The sequence below is a fragment of the Manacus candei genome, unplaced genomic scaffold, assembly GCF_025592945.1.
Source record: "Manacus candei isolate 608988 ecotype Guabito, Panama unplaced genomic scaffold, ASM2559294v1 h1tg000119l, whole genome shotgun sequence".
Taxonomy (NCBI): domain Eukaryota; kingdom Metazoa; phylum Chordata; class Aves; order Passeriformes; family Pipridae; genus Manacus; species Manacus candei.
Window position 1 is genome coordinate 3,487,566 of NW_026138167.1, and position 21,068 is coordinate 3,508,633.

Sequence of the window (21,068 nt, forward strand, 5' to 3'; positions counted from 1 at the left end):
TTTTATCTTGGATGTACACAAAGTAAAAAAGTTAAAGATTCCATAATAATTTCAAAAGAATTCCACAGGCTTGGGTTGAACAAGTGAATTGGTGCAGATGAAGCTGGCCATTACAAACTGCTTGGGTTTTGGAATAATTTGTATATAAGTGAATTGCCATTGAAATACTGTCCCTGTTGATACTTTAGTTGTGCTGTGGTCATCTTATGAAGACTGGCACTTGCAGATGCTGCTGGATCTGTATATGGCAGACAGTATTCCTCAGTGTGAGCCCTGAGCTCTGTAGGAATGTGCTGCTGTCCAGGGGCACTGGCACAGGAAGTGGCTGCAGAAGGTGCAGTGTCAGAGCACTGCTCCTGGGCCTGAAGCCTGACTGGGCAGGAGGGCAGTGCCTTTGCCCTGCCCAGAGGGAGGTTGTGAAGACAAAAAGGGTCTCTAGAACCATTCTGTGTTCTCTTTACAAACATTTCCTCCTGGTTACCTTCATGGTAGCCTTCTGCAGTCAGCAGAACTCGTTTGTACAGAGAGCTGTATTTTTGTTTGGGACAGTCTGTGGTTGCAGAGGGATTTTACCTCTGTGGTTTGTTATGGCCTTCCTGCTCCATGAGGCACAGCCTTTGCCTCTCCCATCTCTAGCATGGCTGTATTTAATAACATACACAGTTCTAGAACAAGGTACTCTGCTGCACTTGCCCCACTCCCTGGAGTGTGTGTGGGAGAAGCAAAGCCTGACCCTGCTGGTTGTGTTGGTTGAATGCTCTCCTGAAGGTTTGGGCTTCTGCAGCACTGAGTGTGTTAGAGACCCCACACAGAACAGGGTTATGGGATTCTTTCACCTTCCTCCTGCAAAGGTGCATGATGATTAAGCTCTTGCAGTTCTGGGGATCCAACCAAAGCATGATGCTTCCCCTGGGATTGTCTTGTATAGGCTGTAGCTGTCCAAACAGCCATTAAACTTGGGGTAGAACTGCAGTGATTTTGTATGTTGAAGAGAGAGACTTATTTCAGACAGTTGAATTTGGTGCCTGACTAAACACAGCAGTTGGAACAATTGCCTTCATGGATCTGAGCATGTCAGGCTTTAGGGAGAGTGGAAGAAAAGTAAAACAACTCCAAGCTTGCTTTCTGTGGCTTAGAAACAGTTAAAGATCTCTATTTAACTGAATTCTAGTGAATAAATGATGTCCTGCTGTATATATGGATTGGTCAAGTTAATAGTATTTTATAATTCAAAAGGAAAAGCAGGTTGAAGTTTTCCTCTTGTTCAGTAGAGGTGGGTAAAATTCACTTTGCTTCCTCACTGCCACCAGTATTAAACTTCATTTTTAAACCCTCCATTGCAAACACTTTTCTTAACCTTTAGAACTCTGGATCACTGAAAAGTTAGATTTTTTTAAGGAAATGACAAATGTCTTCTATATAAAAGTGCAAATGATAGAATATTGTCATGTTCAATAACAGCTGTGCAACAGAGTAAATGGTGACGGCTGGACGTTTGAAAATACCAATTCTGGCGGGTTTAGTAACTTGAGGTTTCTGGGAAATGGTTTTATTTGGATTATTTTCAATGAAAGTGACCCTTCATGCTTTCTTTTTTAAAAAAAAATTATAAAGGATGAAATGAAAGGGCAGATGACAATCTGCTGACTTACAAGGCCTGTACACTTCCCTGGCACTTGAGAAGCTAGTGGTAGAAAATGCTTCCTGCTTTTAAGCTGCCTTTGCAAAATTTGGCCCCTAATAATGGGAAACAGACTGTCAGTTGTGTAATCACTACTAATACTATTTTAAGCAGCTGTAAGTACTAGTGTTTTATGATCATCAGGCTAAACTTTAGCTTTAAGAATATCTTCTCAAATCCTGATATTTTTGTTAATATTAACTCTGTGCCTTTTTTTTCCCTCTAAAGGCAGCTTGAGACAGGTGACAAATAAGTAGTGAATGGTTGACTAACAGTTGCAAATAATGTGTACTAAATTGTAGCTAATTGTGTAGTTTAATCTTCAGTATTTATTGGATGTTCATTTGGATGTATATATGATCTAGTTCTGCTGTTTAATTCAAATGGACAACCTTGGTAGCATCAAGGTGCCTGCTGAGGGAAAACCATCTATGATTTCAGATCGATTACTTGATGTGTGTTTATAGCTGCAAATGTATTCACCTTGAGAACTGTGTTAGCCCTCTGGGATGTCTTGTCCCATTAGGATTTACTCACTTCATTACCAAGATTGGGGTGATCTGGAATGGTCTTGTTCCAGCCTTCTCAAAATATCTAAGCTGGTTAAAAGATCTGGGAGTTTGATGTTCTGCTTTTGGGAAGTAAAGGGAAAGTGAAGAAAAATTTTGGGACTGAGAAGGAAAAAAAATGAGAAGTGCTGTTACAAAAATCAGCTCAGTTTAATTGTAGCTGGTGTAAAAAGAACAGAACTGGGTTCTATCTACAATGGGCATTTTGCAAGAACTTAAAACCAGAAATTTTGAATTTTGTTCAGCCAGTATGCTAGGGATTTTAAAAAGAAACCCCCCACGCTTTTTCCATCTCCTGTGATCTGGAAATTAAAGCAAATGAGGGACTGTCACCGTGTAACTGTGAGTTGAAATGATGCTGCAGGAGCCCTGTGCTAAAATGTGTGTTCCTGAAGCGGCTCAGTTGTGTTGGGGCAGCCGTGGTTACCCCACTGCCTGCTGGCAAACGGTGTGTACAGGTTGTTCCAGTCAGGAGAGCGAGAGCAGGATGTTTTGTTTTAATTTAACAGCCTCGCTATTTCAACTGTATTGTGGTCATTTAGAAACAGCTCGTTTAAAAGTCTCTTACCAACATGGAAATTGTGTCGCTGTGGCTTTGGAGAGCTGGATAACGATTATATAACACTGCAAGGGAAACAGCCTTATTGTTACGGATGAGAAAGCTTAGATAGGATATACTTAGATGACAGATCCTGCCCAGGAAAAGCTGTCTTAATGTGTGTGTTCCTGGAATCTTCTGTCACTTTTTGCTGCCCCCCCTTTATTTTATTTTTTTTTTTTGGTAAGCAAAAGTGTTAGTAAAAATTTCAGTAGGGGATGTAATGGAATGTCTGAACAGTGAGATCCCGTGTGTATCCTTCTAATACGCTGTGGTTTTCCTGACTGATTTGATTGGGTTTGGAATTGTTCCCGTGGCAGGAGCACAGGGCTTTACTCCCTTTGTGTTTGCCGTGTTTATTAGTGGGCTGAATTCTTTCGCCGCGGTCTGTGACAGAAGCGTTTGTGTTGACAAAGCTCCCAGTCTGTCCTGGTGCTGATACAGGGGCTCTCCAGAAGTGATGATGCCATGAATTGTGATTGTATCTGGGCTGCTGTAAACATGCAGCCTTTGTCCCGGCCCTGCTCCTGCGAGGTGTGATGTCAGTGTGGCACAGCCCTGGCCTTGCTGTTCCCAGCTGGCCCTGGGCACTGTCTGAGCACCACAGCCTCTTGGGGTGAGATTGTGCTTTTACTCTTAGAGAGCAAGAAAATGTCGTGTTACAGCAGTTACATAAAAGATCTGGAACACTTAATATGGGTGATAGATTATATATACAAAATCCCTGTCTGTCAGCTGTATAGTAAAAGGCCCAAAATAACGGGGCTTTTAGCCACTGAGAATTAAAATAACTGCTATTTTAGGCTTCCTCTCATGAAGCATTGTCTTTGTATCTGGGAAGCCTGCTTCTTACATGACATAACAGCTCAAATCCAATCTCTATAGGATGCAGGTACAAAAGAAAAAGCTGCCTTAATTCTCTCAGCAGAATTAGCTGATGTGAAGTGCAGTTGTGTGGCCTCACAAACCACAAGCGTGGTTTTAAGTTGCATCTGTGGTCATTACAAACTCCTGAGCCTGTTTGTATCTTAAGTTAAGAATGTTTGAAGTTTTGTGTGTGAATTCTATATTTCAAAATACAGTGACTCATATCCACGTGGAAATCAGCTGTTCCAAAAATATGGATTGCATACAGATCTAGAGAAATTTAATGCCATTTCTGTTTTTAAGTTAATATATTTATTGGTAAGTCTGAAGAGTAAGAAAGTGTTGCAACAAAATGGTAGTTTGTTTGAACTTGTATTTTAATATTAAGCACCTGTTGTGAAAAAATTGGAATGTGCAATTAAATATCCATAGTCCAAAAATCTGAAGTTTGAAATCTTTCCTCATACAGCTGAGTAAATAAGCTCTCCATGTTAAAGAAAAGCCTTTCTGAGAAGCACATTGTTCCTATTCTTGTTTGAAAAGCTAAAGCAGACTAAAAATTTGAATAGCTAATAATTTGTAGGACACAGTCATTCATATGTGCTATAGGCTAATAATCCAGGCAGTATCAAACTGTAAGTTTTCTCACATACAGAAGGACTTGTTTTCAGTGCAGGAAATGGAATGAGAGCAGAACATGAGTAAGGGCTGTCCTCCAGTGCAGGAGGCAGCAGCACATTCAATTTGCTCCTGTAATGTGTTCAAACACACTCTGGGAGTGCTTGATCATCAGGTCTGCACTGTCAGTCATGGTCCTGCCTGATCCCAGATGTGCTGCAAGGAGCTGGGAGATTTTTCTCCAGGCCCCCAGGCTGGGATGCTGCTGGTTGCAATAACAAATGTCCAGCTGTGGGTTTGTTCGTGAAATCCTGCAGATGGAGAAAGGAGAACTAAGGTTGTCAGAAAAGAAGAATATAGGCAGTGAAGAGGTGAGCTCCATTCTGTAAGCAGTCTTGAGATTCCAGATGTGGTTTAGAAGAGAGGTGGCAGATGTTTGTCTTCTATAAATCATTGCAATTAAGAGACTTGCTTAGACCTGGACTAACATAATTTAAAAAATGCTTGAATAAAAAAGAAAAAGGCCAGAAATATCTGTTAGGAGAATGTGCATACACAGTCCAAATGTTGACTGTATCTGGAGAATATTTTTATTCTAATGAGTCTGAGGACTTTAAGAAACAGGTGGCTTGGTGAATCTTGGGAAGCATTTTGCTTGTTCTTTGTATTTCCTGACAGGAATGTTGGAAATCTAAAGTTGTGGTAGTTGTATTTACTCTGCTGCCTTTCTCTCAGCTGAATGAGCTAAATGAGAGAAGTTCAGGTCTCAAACATACCTGGTTCCAGCAGGTCTTCAGGCAGTGGGGCCACAGTTGGCAGAGTTTCCTTTATGGTTTTTCTCACTGTCCATCAGGATCAGTGTGCAGCAAAAGGCTTGAGGTGAGGATATTGCACCATTGCAGAAGACTTTATAAGTAGGTTGCATGTTATTAAAAATGAGTGAGATGTTATCAGTACAAAGCCTGGAATATCTTTAATGAAGTTCAGTGCCTAAAAATAATGGTTTGGAAGCCCTGTGCAGTGGGGATTCAATCTTGTTTCTCCCACGGAGAGTGTGGTTAGTCTTTCAGGAGTGTGTTGAGTGAAACCAAGGAGAAAATACACTTCTCCCTGAGTGCTGTGTTGTGTAAAGGAGAAAAGTGATGAAACCACATCCCTGTGCCCATCTGTGAGCCTGCCCTAGCCAGAAATCTCAGTGAGCTGAGCACTGGGCTTTCTTGATAGACATGTGAGATGTTAGGCCTTAGTTAATCAAGAGATATTCTGAGGTCTCTGTGTTTGTGTATAGCGTGCTTTGAAGTGAAGATGAAAGATGTGAACAATTTGTCTTTTCATAAAGATACTGGGAATATCATGTGTTCTTTCAAGGTGGTTTTAGCTGTGATTTAGGAAAAAAAAATAAACTCAAGGGGATTGAGCCTGTTAAAAAATAGGTTTATGCAGAGCCTTCGGTTTGCAGGTGGGAATTTTAGACCTGTGTAGCTGGAACTTTGCTGGAGTGTGGTGCCAGGTGGGAATTGTTGTGATAGTCTGTTTTGCCAAAACTGGTGTCCTTTAGTCACACGGGTTCTCCTGTGGGGTTCAGCACCTCACCTAGAAGGTCAGTAAGGAAATCGGCTTTATGTTGTCAAAAACCAGCTCTAATATAGTTGTATTTTTCTCCAGTTTTCAAACCTTGACTCTAAGAGTGGAAGAATGAAGCATGATTTGTTGTCTCTGGAATGAGAAAGATGGAATTTTTCCTTTTCAACTGCAGTGAGGGAAATGAATTCCAAAATAATGAGGGAATTTTCAGACCTGGGGATATGAAGATAATATCTGGGTGATAAAACTGAGGTTCAGCAATTTGTCTTTAGCTACTAAAAATATAATTGAATGGGTGAGAAACAGAGAATGCCTTAAATAACTCACACAAAACAAATAAGATCCAGACACGTCAGTGATGTGAAGGGACACTTTCACAGCTTTTATTTGGAAGAAGCTGTGTTTTTATGAAAAATCAGCATCAATACAGTTTTATTTTTTGACATGGGCTACATATGGTTCCGTTTCGTGGTAATTACCACCTGTACTGCATTTTTAAATTTCTCCCCCCTCTTCCACCTGCCCCCAAGGTTTTAAACTTCTCAGCAATGTTTCTTATGTATATCCATCATCTGAGCAACTTTAAAATAAGATGAAATACTAGAAGAACCAGTTGGCTGGATTTCTTTCAACTTCTTTTGCATTGCCTAAAAAAAAGCAGTGTTAAAAGCTTCTGTGTTACCTGGCACAAAATAAGATAAAAGGTGATATTAATACTGTGTTGTGTAATTTTGGAGGTGAATGATTTTTAAAAGCTTTGGTTCTTTTTTGTTTATTTATGTGTTGGGGTTTGTGTTTGTTTTTTTAACAGGAGTCTTATCCCTCTTCATCACCAATATGGTTTGTAGAATCAGATGACCCAAACCTGACTTCAGTCTTAGAGCGTTTAGAAGATATTAAGAAGAGCAATACTCTGGTGAGCAAAGTGGTTTTTGGTTCTTTTGGGCATTTACTTGGGTTTGGGTGTTTATTTGGCTTTGTAATATTAACAAGCAGTTCGGTTTGCTCGGTTTTGGGGTCACTTGGGAGGTTTTGTAAAAACAACTTTCTCTTCCAAAAGGAGCCACAAGTGATCCAAAAGATTTGAAGCAAGTAGGAAAAGATAACTTTTCTTACAGAGTAAGCATTTAAGTAAAGTTACAGCCCCAGTAATTACAGTGTGAATCTCTCTGAAAATAATTAAACAGTGAAGTGGATGAAAAGGGTAAAACTACTGTAAAAACCAGTTCTTGTAGAATTTTCTTTGCACAGAGATTAATTACAAAGGCAAAAGCTTTGTGTTCTTGAGAATGTATGTTCTGCAAAATGTGGGTATAATAAAAAGAATTCCTAGTTTCAGTAAAGGAGACTTGACCTGAGAGCTCGTGGTTCATCTGAATGTTCCTTAGGTACTGATACATTTAAACAGGGTTGTGACTTTGGGCAGTTGCTACTTAAAGAAAATCTCTGTACAGATTCTAATGGTTGTTTTGTACTGCAGAAACCTCTCAAACATTATATCTTACTTGAGTACCCTTTTCATGTAGTGATAGGAGCTCTTTGTCTGTGTGTGTGTATATATAAAAATTAACTTCCCATTCAAGTGTCCTTGAACAGTGCTTGGAGATAAATGTCAGTACAAATGCAGTTTGTTCCACAAGGAGTAGTATTGCAGCATACAGAAAATTCAGTGATTGAGTGTTGTTTTTCCACTCCAAATTCAGCTTTATGGATATTAAATAGCCTTTAAAGGTGATCTTTATTAATAGATTATTTTAACATGTTGTGTTTTTATTTATGCATACAAAACAAATCAGTCTGCAAAATACTGCTTCTTGCATGGATTGTGTGCTTAGTTCTTGCCTGGTTTGGAAAAATTGGGAATGTTCTTACAAAGTCTGCTACTTGTCATGTTTACTGGCATAATGGTAATCTAGCATACCCAACCTTAAACAAGAATGTACAAGTGCCTTTTTGTAAAGAATATTTAGAATGCATTTGACTTCTAGCAGAAATAATTAGGACACTAGTAAGAGTGAGAGTCTTGGAGGGCCTTGCCATAATTAAAAACAGTTGCAGAGGAATATTAGTGATTTAATGCATTATGTCGGATGTGACTGCAGGAGACACAGGTCTCAGTTGTGTATTTTCTACTCCAACCTAAACTTTAGACTAAACCACATTCAGAAGAATGTGACAGATCTCTTAATCTTTGTGACTTTTGCCCAGCATGACATAGAACAGGATAGAATCAGAAAATCTGGCCAAATGATCCTTTTTCTTCAATACCCTTCCCAGCAGACTGTGCAGGTGGAAGCTGGTGTGGCTGATGGCTTCAGCCTGAGGGTTCTGAGCAGGATGTTTCCTCTGTGTGACTGCCTGCACTGGGCTGGAAAGCTTTGCTGTAAACATGCATGGGACTTGCTGTGCTGAATTGCATATGCACAGACACTGCTTATGTACCTGGTAAGAAAACAGCTTCTGATATCAAGATTGTACTTGCCCATGTAAAAGCTGCTGGGTTGATGTAATAGGCACCTGTGGATGGCCCATTGGTTTCTCAGGAATCCACCCTGCATCTTGTTATGCCAAGATGAAGACAGATGGGAGTGGTTGAAGAGATAGAAACACCACAAAATCTGGCTTTTTTTTTTTTTTTTTTTTTTTTTACTCCAAAGGTTTGGCTTTGTGGGGTTTGAGTTTGTTTTTTTCTCCATGCAACTTCTTCCCCATCAGTGGCATTGGAGCAGCTCACACAGTTTTTGGAGTGGGGTAGGAAGGGGTTGGGAACTACCTGTAGAAATCCAAAGGCTTCTAATTTATCACAGTCTCCTAAAAATTCACTTAGTTTACTTTAGATTTCTAGAATGTTTCAAACCAGTTTTCATTCAACTTATTGCAAGTAAAGGATCATTAGTGCCATGTTATTCTAAACTCAGAGTTATTGGAGCAATCAAATTTAGAATGGGAGATTGCACTGGACTCTTGCAGGAGCTTAACTGGACACAGCAACCATGTGCTAAAAGCACTGCTGGCACATACCCTGCTTTAGCTTTTTTTAGTATTACTCTGCCCTTTCTACCTGCTTGTGACAGGTATCAGCTCTTTGGGAAACTGAAGTTATGCTCTTCAGGCATAAATGTTTGACAGGGGAAAGCCAGCCTTGTCATTTGACATGGTAAAAGGAAAACTGGTTTCCGATGTTGAAATCCTGGACGTGTTTCCTGGAAAATCTTCTGTGGGTCCAAAACTGCATCGTTACCTTGTATGAGCATGGTGCATTTGCTAGGAAAATTTGTTGAAAGGTTGCTAAGAATGTGATCAGCATAGATATCATTAGGTTTGGACACTTTAGCTGCTTGACTGTCAATGTTGAACAAGTTCCAGTCAGCAGATGAAGGGGCTACACAGTTCTTTCAACCCTTAGTGTCTCCTGGACTGCTTTTCAGATCCTGAAAATCCAGCATCACATTAGACTTGATGGGTATGAAACTGCCATCTGCCTTCTAGTGGTTGTGCTATGCAAAAGAGAAATCCTACTGTCTTATTAAGTTGAATTTGGTGGAAGCTATACAATGCAAGTCTGAAGCCTCAAACCTTCATGACATACTAAGTATAACTGTGTGCTATTTGGAGGTTTGTTTTTAAAGAGAATAGAGAAATGAACTTAAATTCAGAAGCTTAAATTCTCTCTAGACCTTAAACTTGCATGGAAGATGTCAAAAGTAGAGAATTCCTGGTATAAGTTTGTTTACAGCTTGGATAAGCTGCTGTCCTGAAGGACGCTGCTGTGGTGTTAATAATGCAGAGTGAGTCCCACATGGAGACATTTCAGGGAAGAATGCTGTCTCTTGCAAACTCCCAGTGCAGCAGCAGCAGATCATGTGTTGGGAGTCAGAGACAAAATGCAGGAATAAGCTTTGCTTTACTTCCTGGGACTGGCCAAGGCTGCAGAGTGTGTGAGGGCAGGTGCTGTCACAGCCTGCCTGAGAGCTGATGGGGGTCACTCCAAGTGACAGTTATTGCTTCCCTATTTCCACTGGGATCCTCCTTCAGCAGTTTCTGTGGTAGGCTAAGACTGATTGATTCCTTTCTTTTTACACAGATACAGTGTGTGTATATGTGTAGATAGACACACGTGGAAGAATGAAGTCTTTGTAGCTTCCACTGTACTTCTGTTTCTCGATAATCCAAACCCAAGGTGTTTCCCAGTGAACCCAGCAGGGTATTAATATCATCAAAGGTATCCTAAAATTGTTAATGCTTTTGTACTGCATTAGAAAGATCTCTTCATGTATAAAAAAGCCTCCTAATGTAGTCTCAGTTTCAGGAAAAGATTGTTCTAAATTGTTCTCAGAGGTGTAGGTTGTTAACATAGGAAGCAGAGAATTCCAAGAGGTGTTTTTGTGTTCTAAACCAGCATTATGGTATCCACAAAAACTACCAACTTCTCAGAGCTCCTGAAGCATTAAAAATTACAGGGATGTGTATTATAATTCTTATATTTTTGTTACTTTTGTATTAATTATAATCAATGTAATAAGTTTATAAATGTGTCACTGCATTTGGTCACTTGAGCATTTCCCCTCTGCAGGCTCCTTACATGGCTCCTTTAATCCTCTGAGGGTTGTGCATTCTGGATGTGCATTCTATGTTTAGTTTGTGCTTTAGGCAGTTTGTATTCCAGGGAAATTCTTGGTGTCCTGATAGCCCCTTTTCTTCAGTAACCTCAGAGTGTGTGTGTTAAGCATTCACTTTACATTAGTCAAGCCTGTGAAGTTACCCTGGAAATACATTTAAATTATTGATATGTGACAGAAATCTTTGATACAATCTGTTCATGCACATACCAACACATACCAAATCATGCCAGGCCCTGCTCAGGGCATGGGGCTGGGTCAGATGTCTTCCAGATGTGCCTTTCAGCCCAAATTATCCTATGATTTTTCATATATGGGAGCAGAGTATAAGGGATAAGTGATGGTGATCCATGGCAGAAAGATCAAGGGGATGAAATTAATTCCTGTGGAGGAAAAAATGTAGCAATAAGTGGAATTGCCTGGTTTTACATAGCTCTGTGAGAAAAAATACAGCTCCTCAAATTGTATGGTTTATGCTCCAGCTCTCCATGAGGCAGTGTTTGTGCAGAGAAAAAGTTTCTCAACAAAATGTGTAGCAGTGCAACTTGCAGCTTTTTGCACATATTGAGAATAGTAGTTAGTTCTGTCTGATTCTATCTGGCAACTAGCTTTTTGATGGATTAACCTGATTTCTACCTGCTAAAAGATTTCCTTGATGTTTCAGACACTGGGGAAGTTTCAAACAAGTGTTGAGTCTTAAAGTTGATGGGAAACGTGATTGTTACAGAAAGCTTTTGGCAACATAAACTATCGCATCTCATGTGTTTGCTCATAAGAAGTGTGGTGCTGATACCCCAGTCCTTCTGGTGTTACCTGCTTTATTTTTGAGTGAAGGAAGACTGTCATGTATGATGCAGAAATAGCAAATGTGGTGTGAGAGGAGGGAGTGCCATAGTTGTAGTGCAGGCTGGTGTCTGAGTTCGTGGCCTCAGGTGGATGAATAACATTCCTATTACACAGAATGTGGAATTCTGCTGCAGAAGGGAAAAGCACTGAAGCTTTCAGATAGCATAAAGGCAACATTTGCTTATCACTGCTAGTGATTGGGGCGTGGAAATAAGTTTTTAACTCTGGAGAGACTGAATTTTCACTTGTGGTAGGGTAAGGTAAGAGCATCTAAACTGTCCAATAGCTTTAGACATGCAGAATATTTTGGAGTGAATAGATTTTTTTTTTACCTTAATTTACTGTATATTTTGAGAAATACAGTATACAAACACCAAATATTGTTGTAGAGTTATAATTATTTCAGAAGTCTGTGCTGTACCTTGGGTGAGGCTGCATTTCCTGAGTCTCCCTCCTTTATGGAGAAGTGCTTCAGGGGAAGGGGGTTGCCACTCAGGTGTTACTACCAGGAGTACTGAGGGATGTGTGTGCAGACTTGGTTGTCTTACACACTGCCCTTGACAAGTGGCAAGACAAACTCCCTTTGGTGTCTGGAAGAAAAGTCCATAAATGGATGCAAAAAATGAGGTGTTGACCCTTTTACAGATGCATTCTGCAGTCCTTTCTTTGTTTTCCTGACATAGCTGTGCAAAGACCTTGAAAAGTTAGGAAATGCAGCAGTACAGTCTTTCATGTCTTGGCCTTAACTAGGAATCTGAGACTGCCTAGAGAAATTTAACAGCTATGGAAATCAGCTTAATTAATGTGGTGAGCAAACTTAATGTTTGCCTGTTTGTGCAGAACTAAATGATTTTTCTGGCTTGCATAACAGTGAGTGTAAGGTGTTCTGTGTTTTGCAGTTAGCAGAATGTCAGTGTAATGCTGCAAGGTGGAAACAGAAATCAGAGATAGTAACAGATTGTGCCTCCCCCTGCCCCAAGATGTGGCAGGCAGACTGCTCAGAGCTTGCCTGCTTCTGTGCCTTGTACTGTGTTTGTCTTGCTCCAGTGCCTCACTGGTGTGCCCTGTAAAAGAATTCAGGATATGGAAAATCAGACTCAGACTGTTCCTCCTTGGTTTTTTTTTTTAAGACATGGGGTTTTTTTAAGCTGGGAAATGGGAATGGACCATCTTGTCTTATGGAACATTACCAGTTGCTTATTCCATAGTGATTTGTGGCTCAGACACCTGTGTTTGGATTGGATGATGCTGTCAGGGCACATTATTCTGCTTTGCCATGTTTCCATGGTGGGGACTTGGTTACAATGATTACAGAGGAAAAGAGGGGTCTTTACATTTAATTCCAGCCTTAGAAGATTTAAATGCTGTACAGTGACTTTAAGTTCACTACCAATGTGTGAAGAAAACTCAATCCTGCTCTGTGCTTTGGTTATAACCACTTCCATGTTTTTGTTTTTTATAGCTTCTTCAACAGCTGAAGCGATTAATATGTGACCTCTGCAGATTATATAATCTTCCCCAGCATCCAGATGTTGAAATGTTAGATCAGCCATTGCCAGCTGGACAGGTAAACTAAAAAAGCTGTGGACACCTCCTTATGGCAATGAAGGAGTTGTTTTTCCAACTCCAAGAAAGAAGATGGTGGGAATGATTAAACCTTGTGTAAGCCAGAACTGAGATATGAAGCACTGTTGCTTTATGATGTCCTCAGTCTGAATTTTGTTTGCAAAATCCATTTAAGAATGGTGTGATAATATTACACAATTTCCTTTGGAGTTTCTGTATCATTGAAAGGTGTGTAAGTGATACCACTGCTGTCAAGTCTATATTCCCTCCTAAACACTGTTCAAGCCAATGGCTGTGCACTCCTAGTGCTTCCTAAATTTACTTTTTCTGAAATGTTTGCTCTTTGTTGAAGTGTATATGTTTTACAGTGTGCACTTGGATGAAGTACTGTTGATGTTTTCCTTCCTCTTCGATCCCTTGCAGAGACATGGGATTCAAGACCATATGCTACTTTGGGTAGGGAGTATCTGAGGTGCCTTGTTTACTTCTTGTGCACTTGACATATTGAGTTGTGGAAGGGCTGTGAGATGTTCTTGTTAACCAAAATGTTTTGTATTGTGCTGAAAACAGAACCGGTAACTGACAGTAACTGTTCTTTTTTGTATTTTTAATAAGACTATGATATCTTCTTTTGTTTGTATGTGTTAAGATGACACGATTTCTAAAAGCTCCTGTAGTGTAACAGATGGTTTTCCTGTGGTGACAGTACTATAGGAATGACAAATAACTTGCTTAATTTTGGTCACGTGCCAAATTGTAATCCTACAGGTCTCTGCTTTGAACACCCACACAGCAGTGCAAGTGCAAGGCAGTGGGCCTGTGATCTTAGGAAGGAGCTTTGTGAAGAGTCTTGCATGTGCTCTGAAGCTCAAAAACAAACTCATGTCACACAGTTTGCAAGTTAAATAAGAGTGGCCTTATTAAGTCTGACTGAAGATCCATCTAGTCCCTTGCATTGTCCAGGGCAGTGATTCTTCCCCTGGACTCAGCACTGGTGAGGCCACCCCTGGAGTGCTGTGTCCAGTTCTGGGCCCTCAGCTCAGGAAGGACATGGAGGGGCTGGAGCAGGTCCAGAGAAGGGCAACGAGGCTGGGGAAGGGACTGGAGCACAAGCCCTGTGAGGAGAGGCTGAGGGAGCTGGGGCTGTTCAGCCTGGAGAAGAGGAGGCTCAGGGGAGACCTCCTGACTCTCTACAACTCCCCGACAGGAGGGGGGAACCAGGGGGGGTTTGGTCTCTTCTCCCAGGCAAGGATCAGCAAGACAAGAGGACTCGGTCTTGAGCTGTGCCAGGGGAGGTTTAGGTTGGATATTAGAAAGAATTTCTTTACAGAGAGGGTGGTCAGACATTGGAATGGGCTGCCCAGGGAAGTGGTGGATTCTCCATCCCTGGAGGTTTTTAAGAAGATATTGGATGTGGCATCAGTGCCATGGGCTGGGAACCACAGCAGGGTTGGATCAAGGGTTGGACTTGATGATCTCTGAGGTCCCTTCCAACCCAGCTGATTCCCTGATTCTGTGATTCCTTCTTTTCCAAAGGATAAGTAAGCACAGGACAAGCACATTAGAATGCTCCTGAGGATTTCTGCAGCTCAGACTTCCTGAGCCTGAAGTGATATCCTGAAATAGAAAGCCATGAAAAATTAACTCAGTATGTTGGTTTGGAATGTTTTCAAATAATCTGAAGACAATGGCTACATGATGATAGTAGTGGCTACACAGAAGTTGTAGATAGTGAGAAAAAGAAGCCTTTATGTTTGAGGTATAAAGTTTGTTGGGTTTTTTCTTTTTAAGAGTATAGCATGGAGATGGATTTTAGTCAGAGCCATGATCTGATTTCATGGTTAAGAGATCATGAATTGTAACCCACTCGCTGTGTTTGCTGCTTATGTCACTGTCTCAGCATAGGATATCCCTTATCTGAATTTAAAGTTTCTATTTAGAACTTAATTGGAATTAATTGTGACATTCTGTTTCTTTGCTTCATGCAAAAGTCTCTTCACTGCCATACTGCAGGAAAGCATCTTTGTGCATCTTACACTTTAAACTTCAGTCCTTTGCAGACCTTGATAAGTGTAATTTTCACATATACTGTTTCACTTTGAAAGTAGACTCGTGTTCTTGCAAGGAAGGGACATGAGCAGAATTTATGCAGAAACTTCATTGTTGTATTGCAGAATGGAACAACAGAAGAAGTTACATCAGAGGAGGAGGAAGAAGAAGATATGGGTGAAGTATGTCTATTTATGAAATTGTCCTAATCTAGTAGAATTTTGGCATTTTGCTCTGCATTGGTTGGCTAATAATTAAGCCAAACAGTAAAATGTAACCTCCCTAGAGTTCAACAGAAAAGATATTTAAAAATTTGGATGTTTACCTGAATGTCAGCTTTCACTTCAACCACAAAACTAGTGAAATTTTCTTCTTAAACCTAGATCTCAGCTGTGAGGTACTTGGATACAGAGAATTGGACATCTGTTTGTGCTTTAGTCAAACAATTCATAACATTGTGTGCCAAAGCAGTAAGTTTTTGCATTGTTAACTCCTATTTCAAGCAGCATGTGAACTGGCTCTGATACAGTTGGAAGTGTCTCCCAAATTGAAGCAGACTGGCTGAGTAAATCAGTTTGCTGACTCATTAAACAGGTGAGCTAGTTTTTACCTCTGATACATTGAAGGAAATGGAAGGACATCCAAACGGACACACTGAACTTTTTTTGTCACTGTCTGGCAACGTGGTGCTCCTTTTAATGAGCTTTTTAGTAAGAACTACCCTTTTTGCTTACTTCTGCTACCTGTTAGAATAGCTCCAAGTGCTTTCTAAACCACTTTAAATAGCATTACTGTAGCAGAACTGTTCTGAGTACTTCAGATTTAGGTTTTTAGTGAAGGTGTAGTAAGAATAAACAACTCTTTCTCTGAATAAAAGGTCTCCCTTTAGAAATGACCTAAATGTTACCAAGTTCTGGAATTAATTTGAGGCCACCTTGTTTTCACCATATTTAGTCTGATCCAGAACACATTTGTTGGAGCTGGTGTTTCTGTAAAGGTGGTGGGAACACCTGCTGACACAAGGCTCTTGTTGCTTGCAGACTTCTAGACTGTTTGGGTTACTTTGCACCAAAAAAAATTGCCTGTTATTTATAAGCTGTCAGGTGGCTTTGTGTGTGGCCGTGATATCTTCAACTTGTGACTAGTCCAAGTTGTGAACGGGAAAGCAGCCGATTCCTGGGGCTCTGTCCTTGCTTTGAGAAACAGGAGCATTTTGAAGAATACTCAGTCTGTTGCAGTGGAAGGAAACAGTGTTGTCAAGGGCACCAGAGAGGTGGTTCTAATGCTGTAGGACATCCCTGGTTTTGGGTTTATGGCCAGGTTTTCCTGCCATGCAGACAGGTGGTGTGTGAAGAGTAGCCCCAGTGTGGCAGAGCACTGCATGTCGGAGTGTGTCTGACAGTTGTGTAAGCAGAGCTTGCTGGGGTGGCTGCTCCATCCTTCCCCTCCTCTCCACAACTAGCACTGGAGTCACCTCCCAGGCTCTGAGCTCCCTGAAGCTCAGAGCTCCTCTGCAACAGGATGACCCCATGTCAGAGCACAGAGCAGAGGATTTCTCAATGTCAGTCTAGAACTGAGAACTGAAATGTTGCTTGTGTGATCAAGAATGCTTGACCACAGCGTTTTGTGTCCCAATTCCAAAATTCCTACATCTGATCTTTAGCTGAAATGTTCACCTTGAGTAAAGTACACATAGTTTTCTAATATTTAACTTTCTTTAGGGGCTGCTGCAGCCCTGCCAGATCTGTTAATAACTGTGTGCCAGAAGTGTAGAATAGATAGGATTTGAACTGAAAAGAGAGGTTGCTTTTAGAAACATCTTGGAGCCACCCCAGCTTCAGGTACTTTTGGATTCTCAAGCCCTGTTTTCTACCTACTTTAGTGGGCTAATGCACTACAGTCCTGACTTCATGCAGAGGTTTTATTGTGCTTGTTTCTGTGACCAGAGATGTGTTGTGAATTTGGGTTTTGTTTGTAGTGTGAGGGCTCCCTACACTTCCAGTTTTGGCTGAGAATGAAGTTAGAATAAAATAGAAATGGCACCCAACAATCACAAAAATGTAGTGCTGTGCAGTATGTGACTGTATTCCAAGTGCTCTTGGAGAGGGTTTCATTGAATAAAGAGCACAGTGCAGTTATTTACAATTAACTTTTCCTCTATCCTGTAGGACATTGAGGATCTGGATCACTATGATATGAAGGAGGAGGAACCAGTTGATGGGAAGAAGTCTGAGGATGAAGGCATTGAAAAAGAGAACCTTGCAATCTTAGAAAAAATCAGAAAAAATCAAAGGCAAGATCACTTAAATGTGAGTTAATGATTCCATCCTAACTGCAATGGAATACTTTGCAATACTTCTGTGTAATATTTCTGACTCTAAAACAGAGATGGTTTTCAGCAAATCCAGCCCACTGCTATGAATCTACAAGTAAATTCACCTGTAGCTGACTTTAACTGCTTGTGTCATTTCCAGAGGTATCTCTCTGGTTGTCCCTCTGTCTCTTGCTCGTGCCTTTGTTGTGAACAGCATCCTCCTTGCAGAATCAGCAGGAGGCACAGAGGCTGTGAGCATGACTTCTGTTGCTGAGCCCTTAAAGTAGAAAAAAACCCCATGTTTAAAACCAACTACATTAGAAATCATGGGACCCAGGAATTTATGCCTTAAATACATTTTATGCATGAATTTATTTTTCAGTAATATCTGTGCCACATGGAAGTTACTGAAGGGGTGGTGGGTTGGTTTGGTTTTGTTTTGTTTTTTTTTTTTTTATTGCCAGATGTGAAGCAAGGGGCCTTCAGCAGCTCTGCAGCTTTGTTATCAGTTTTTTCGAGGGATCTTGCCAGCAGGCAGTTGTAAAAAAAGTTTGTTCTCCAGAGGTTTAGAAATGTTTTGTCACAAGTGCCAAGTTCCAGAGACACTTCTGCTTCTCAGAAGTGCACGTAGGAGGGAGTGATGATGTCATACAACCTTAATTTTATTTAACCTGGCTCCCAAAGAAATCAAAACTTCTGTTTCATAGAGGCTTAAAATGTGTAAAGCAGGAAATTCAATACTTCTATTTCAACCAAGGGGTTTTAAGATTTTTATAAGTCACTTGTATAGCAAGAAAGTGCCTGAACTGGTGCCTCCCACTGTGTGAGCCCAGAGGTTTTCCTGTGCTGTTTGGCAAGTGAGCAGACATGTAAATCATGTCCAGACACAATCTGTACTGTTCCTCATTCAGCCAGTAGCTGAAGATGTGAGCAGTAGTGAGGTGCAGGGGAGGGACCTGGAAATATTTGTTTAGGAAAGGAATAAGATTTAGGATTAGTGTGTAAGGAACACACCTGGATTTTTGTTCTAGTTCTTATACTTGATGATTTTTCCAGCAAATATCTCCTAAAAAGCCTAAAATGCATTAAAGAATTACATTAGATTCAAGAAAATTGATGTTGTAAACCTCTTTTCATTTGTAGTGAGAACTATATAGGAAGTGCTTGCCACTAGCCAAGCCAATCCACTTTTAATATTGGGTGCACCCCTGATAGATCCAGTTATCATAGGAATTCAGGGAAAAGGCTCCTTTAGTTAGCAGAATCTTGACTATTTCATGTCATGAATTACTGAGTCTTCTAATGTAGAAGAAAAAGTTCTTCCTCTTGGTTACCAACACTTTACCAGGGGAAAGAGTTTCAGTGTGTAGCCATCTGCTTCTGAAAGGAAATGAAGCAGAAATGCTTCTGAGTTCCTCAACTACCACTGTTCTGCTGCTGTCCCTGTGCTCTTTGAATATGACTTGACTGCAAACCTGTCAAAAGTACCTGAGACTTATGTTCTGCAGAAATGGCAGCGTGAGGTAACTGGCTAAAGGGAACTGCTCTGATATGTGTGTGAATTCAGTAGTTACCTATCAGATGGTCTGAAGGGAGTGCACAGTAATGATGACCCCTGAGGGGAAAAATAACAATCAACCAACCAAAAAAAAAAAACCCAACCAAATAACCCCACAACACCTAAACCTGACCAGTATTTCATTACTTAAAAACAGGTAAGCATAAGGTGCCAAACTGCATTTGCTGTGTAGTCTGTTTTTGAGACTTCACTAACCATAAATGCAACAGTCATTTATTGCTTTTGTTTAAACTTAAATGTTCACAGTTTGAGAAGATACCTGTTGAATTTCTGTGTATTTCTGTGTTTATAACTCAGATCTAGTGGTAAAGACTCCTTATTTATTCAGGAAACTAAATTCTCTTGCAGCCTGAAAGGCATGACCTGCTTTACCATCATCTAAAATTTGGTAGAACTGAAAGAAGGTTTTTGTAGTGTCAGCATTCTTGGTGCAGGAAGCCTCTTAAAACTGCAGATTTTCTTTTGCTGTCTGTTCTTTCCAATTTGGCAAATATTGCCTTTCCTTTTGCTTTTTCTCCCCTTCCACGTTTAGTGGAGCTGAAATGAACACTGCTGGTTTTCTGTTTGACAACAGCAGACTCAACTTACATAATAGCTGCTTCTCATGCCAAGACACTCTCGTTGATGCTGGTGCATAAACAAGGTCAGCTGAGTACAGGGAACAGGGTATTCAGCTGCTGCTGAGGAACTGTGGTATTTTTGTGGGTCACCAGAAATAGCTGCGCTGCTGAAATAATTTCTCGAAGGACTTGTGAGGGTTTACTCTTAAATGCTGTGGAACAGAAGATGATAGCTGTGCTACTGACCTGGGAAAGAGCTCACCTAGTAGCACTTCAGTGGCCTCTCATGCTGCCAGAACATGGGACTTCTGTTTAATAGAAGGTGTTAACTGTGCCCTGAGAGAGCAGAAGTTTGCTCAGTATCCTGATACAGCAAAACTTCAATCTGTACAGCCCTCACAGGTGGGTTTCTTCAAGGACAGTAGGAGTGTCACAAACTTAAATGCAGTGGCTAAACACAGTCTGTTCCCTACACAGACCAGCAGCTGTTTTGGGGTTCTCTGTTTCCCCAGCAGAGATCAGGAAAATGAACCCAAGCCGTTTCCGTGCCGCTGGTTGGAAGAGGGAATGGGAAGGCTGATGGAAGGCTTTGGCTGGTGCCCAGTGCAGCCAGAAGACTTGACAGTTCCTTCACATGTTCTTTGGCCCAAAGCCAGGGGTTGTCCTCTCTCCCCTTGCTGCAGCACAGGCTGAAGTTATGGATGTGCTAAAGGCTTTTCCTTAGGAAAGCAGTGCATGCAGCCCCATCATCATTTATTTCTAACGGGTTAAAGACGTTTTTCTGCTTCTCAAGACTTTTGTCATAGGAGATTTTGGAGTTTGTATTATACAAGTTAAGCATGTCTATCTACTAATTTTGTAAATGAGTTCTCTTCCTTGGCAGTATCCCTAATCCCATTCTTCTTGCTGGCATCAGGAAATAAATTTGGCTTGTGGTACAGTTTGTAACTTGGAGCAAGAATTAATCCTCCTCTTAACATTGTAATAACTTTAAAGAACCACTTGCTTAGAGTTAAAAGAGGTCTTTGAACCGGAATCATTAACATCAAATATTTAACAACTTGCTGCTGCTTGCTTTTCAGAGGTCTCTCCCCACATAGTCATTTTAGAGATTAATCCCTTTCTTATTTAGATAATGCTATTAGCTTTTCCCATTTCATACTGAGGAGTTTATGCACTTTCCTTTAGAAGTCTCAAATGTCTCTACTTTTGTCTTCAGATTTTATGAAGTCTAAGGTGTCATTTCTGTTTTCATTCTAATCCTTGAAGTAAGTGTGAATCTACTGTAACTTCCAGGAATAATGTACACTGCACAAATACTGCAAAAGTTCTGTGACAATAGAGCATCTCGTGTTCTTTAGCTCTCTTTGGGTCTCTTGAGACTTTTATTTTGTTATCTTGGAGAAGTTTCCATGTTTTGTTTTAGCAGGTGATTTTTGGTCTTGTGGCTAAATTATCTATAATATTAATATATTACAGATTATTAATAATATTAGTGTCTATAATGTATTGTGAGATGGTTTCCTGTAGTACTTTGATGTGTGACAGTACTTTTCAGATAGAAAACATTCTGGTCTTGGGATCTAAAACTGCAATGAACTGCACCCCCTACCTCGTG

General features: G+C 40.6%; 1 protein-coding gene across 3 annotated transcripts in view; it reads left to right on the forward strand.

Annotated features, from left to right (window-relative positions):
* The window catches only part of UBE2Q2 (ubiquitin conjugating enzyme E2 Q2), a 47,171-nt gene that overhangs the window by 8,605 nt on the left and 17,498 nt on the right, over nt 1-21,068 (forward strand). For all 3 annotated transcript variants that reach the window (XM_051770373.1, XM_051770374.1, XM_051770375.1), the window contains 4 exons: nt 6,729-6,833; nt 12,845-12,949; nt 15,123-15,179; nt 17,166-17,306. In XM_051770373.1, the coding sequence (XP_051626333.1) occupies nt 6,729-6,833; nt 12,845-12,949; nt 15,123-15,179; nt 17,166-17,306 (408 nt within the window). The remainder of the gene's footprint in view (nt 1-6,728; nt 6,834-12,844; nt 12,950-15,122; nt 15,180-17,165; nt 17,307-21,068) is intronic.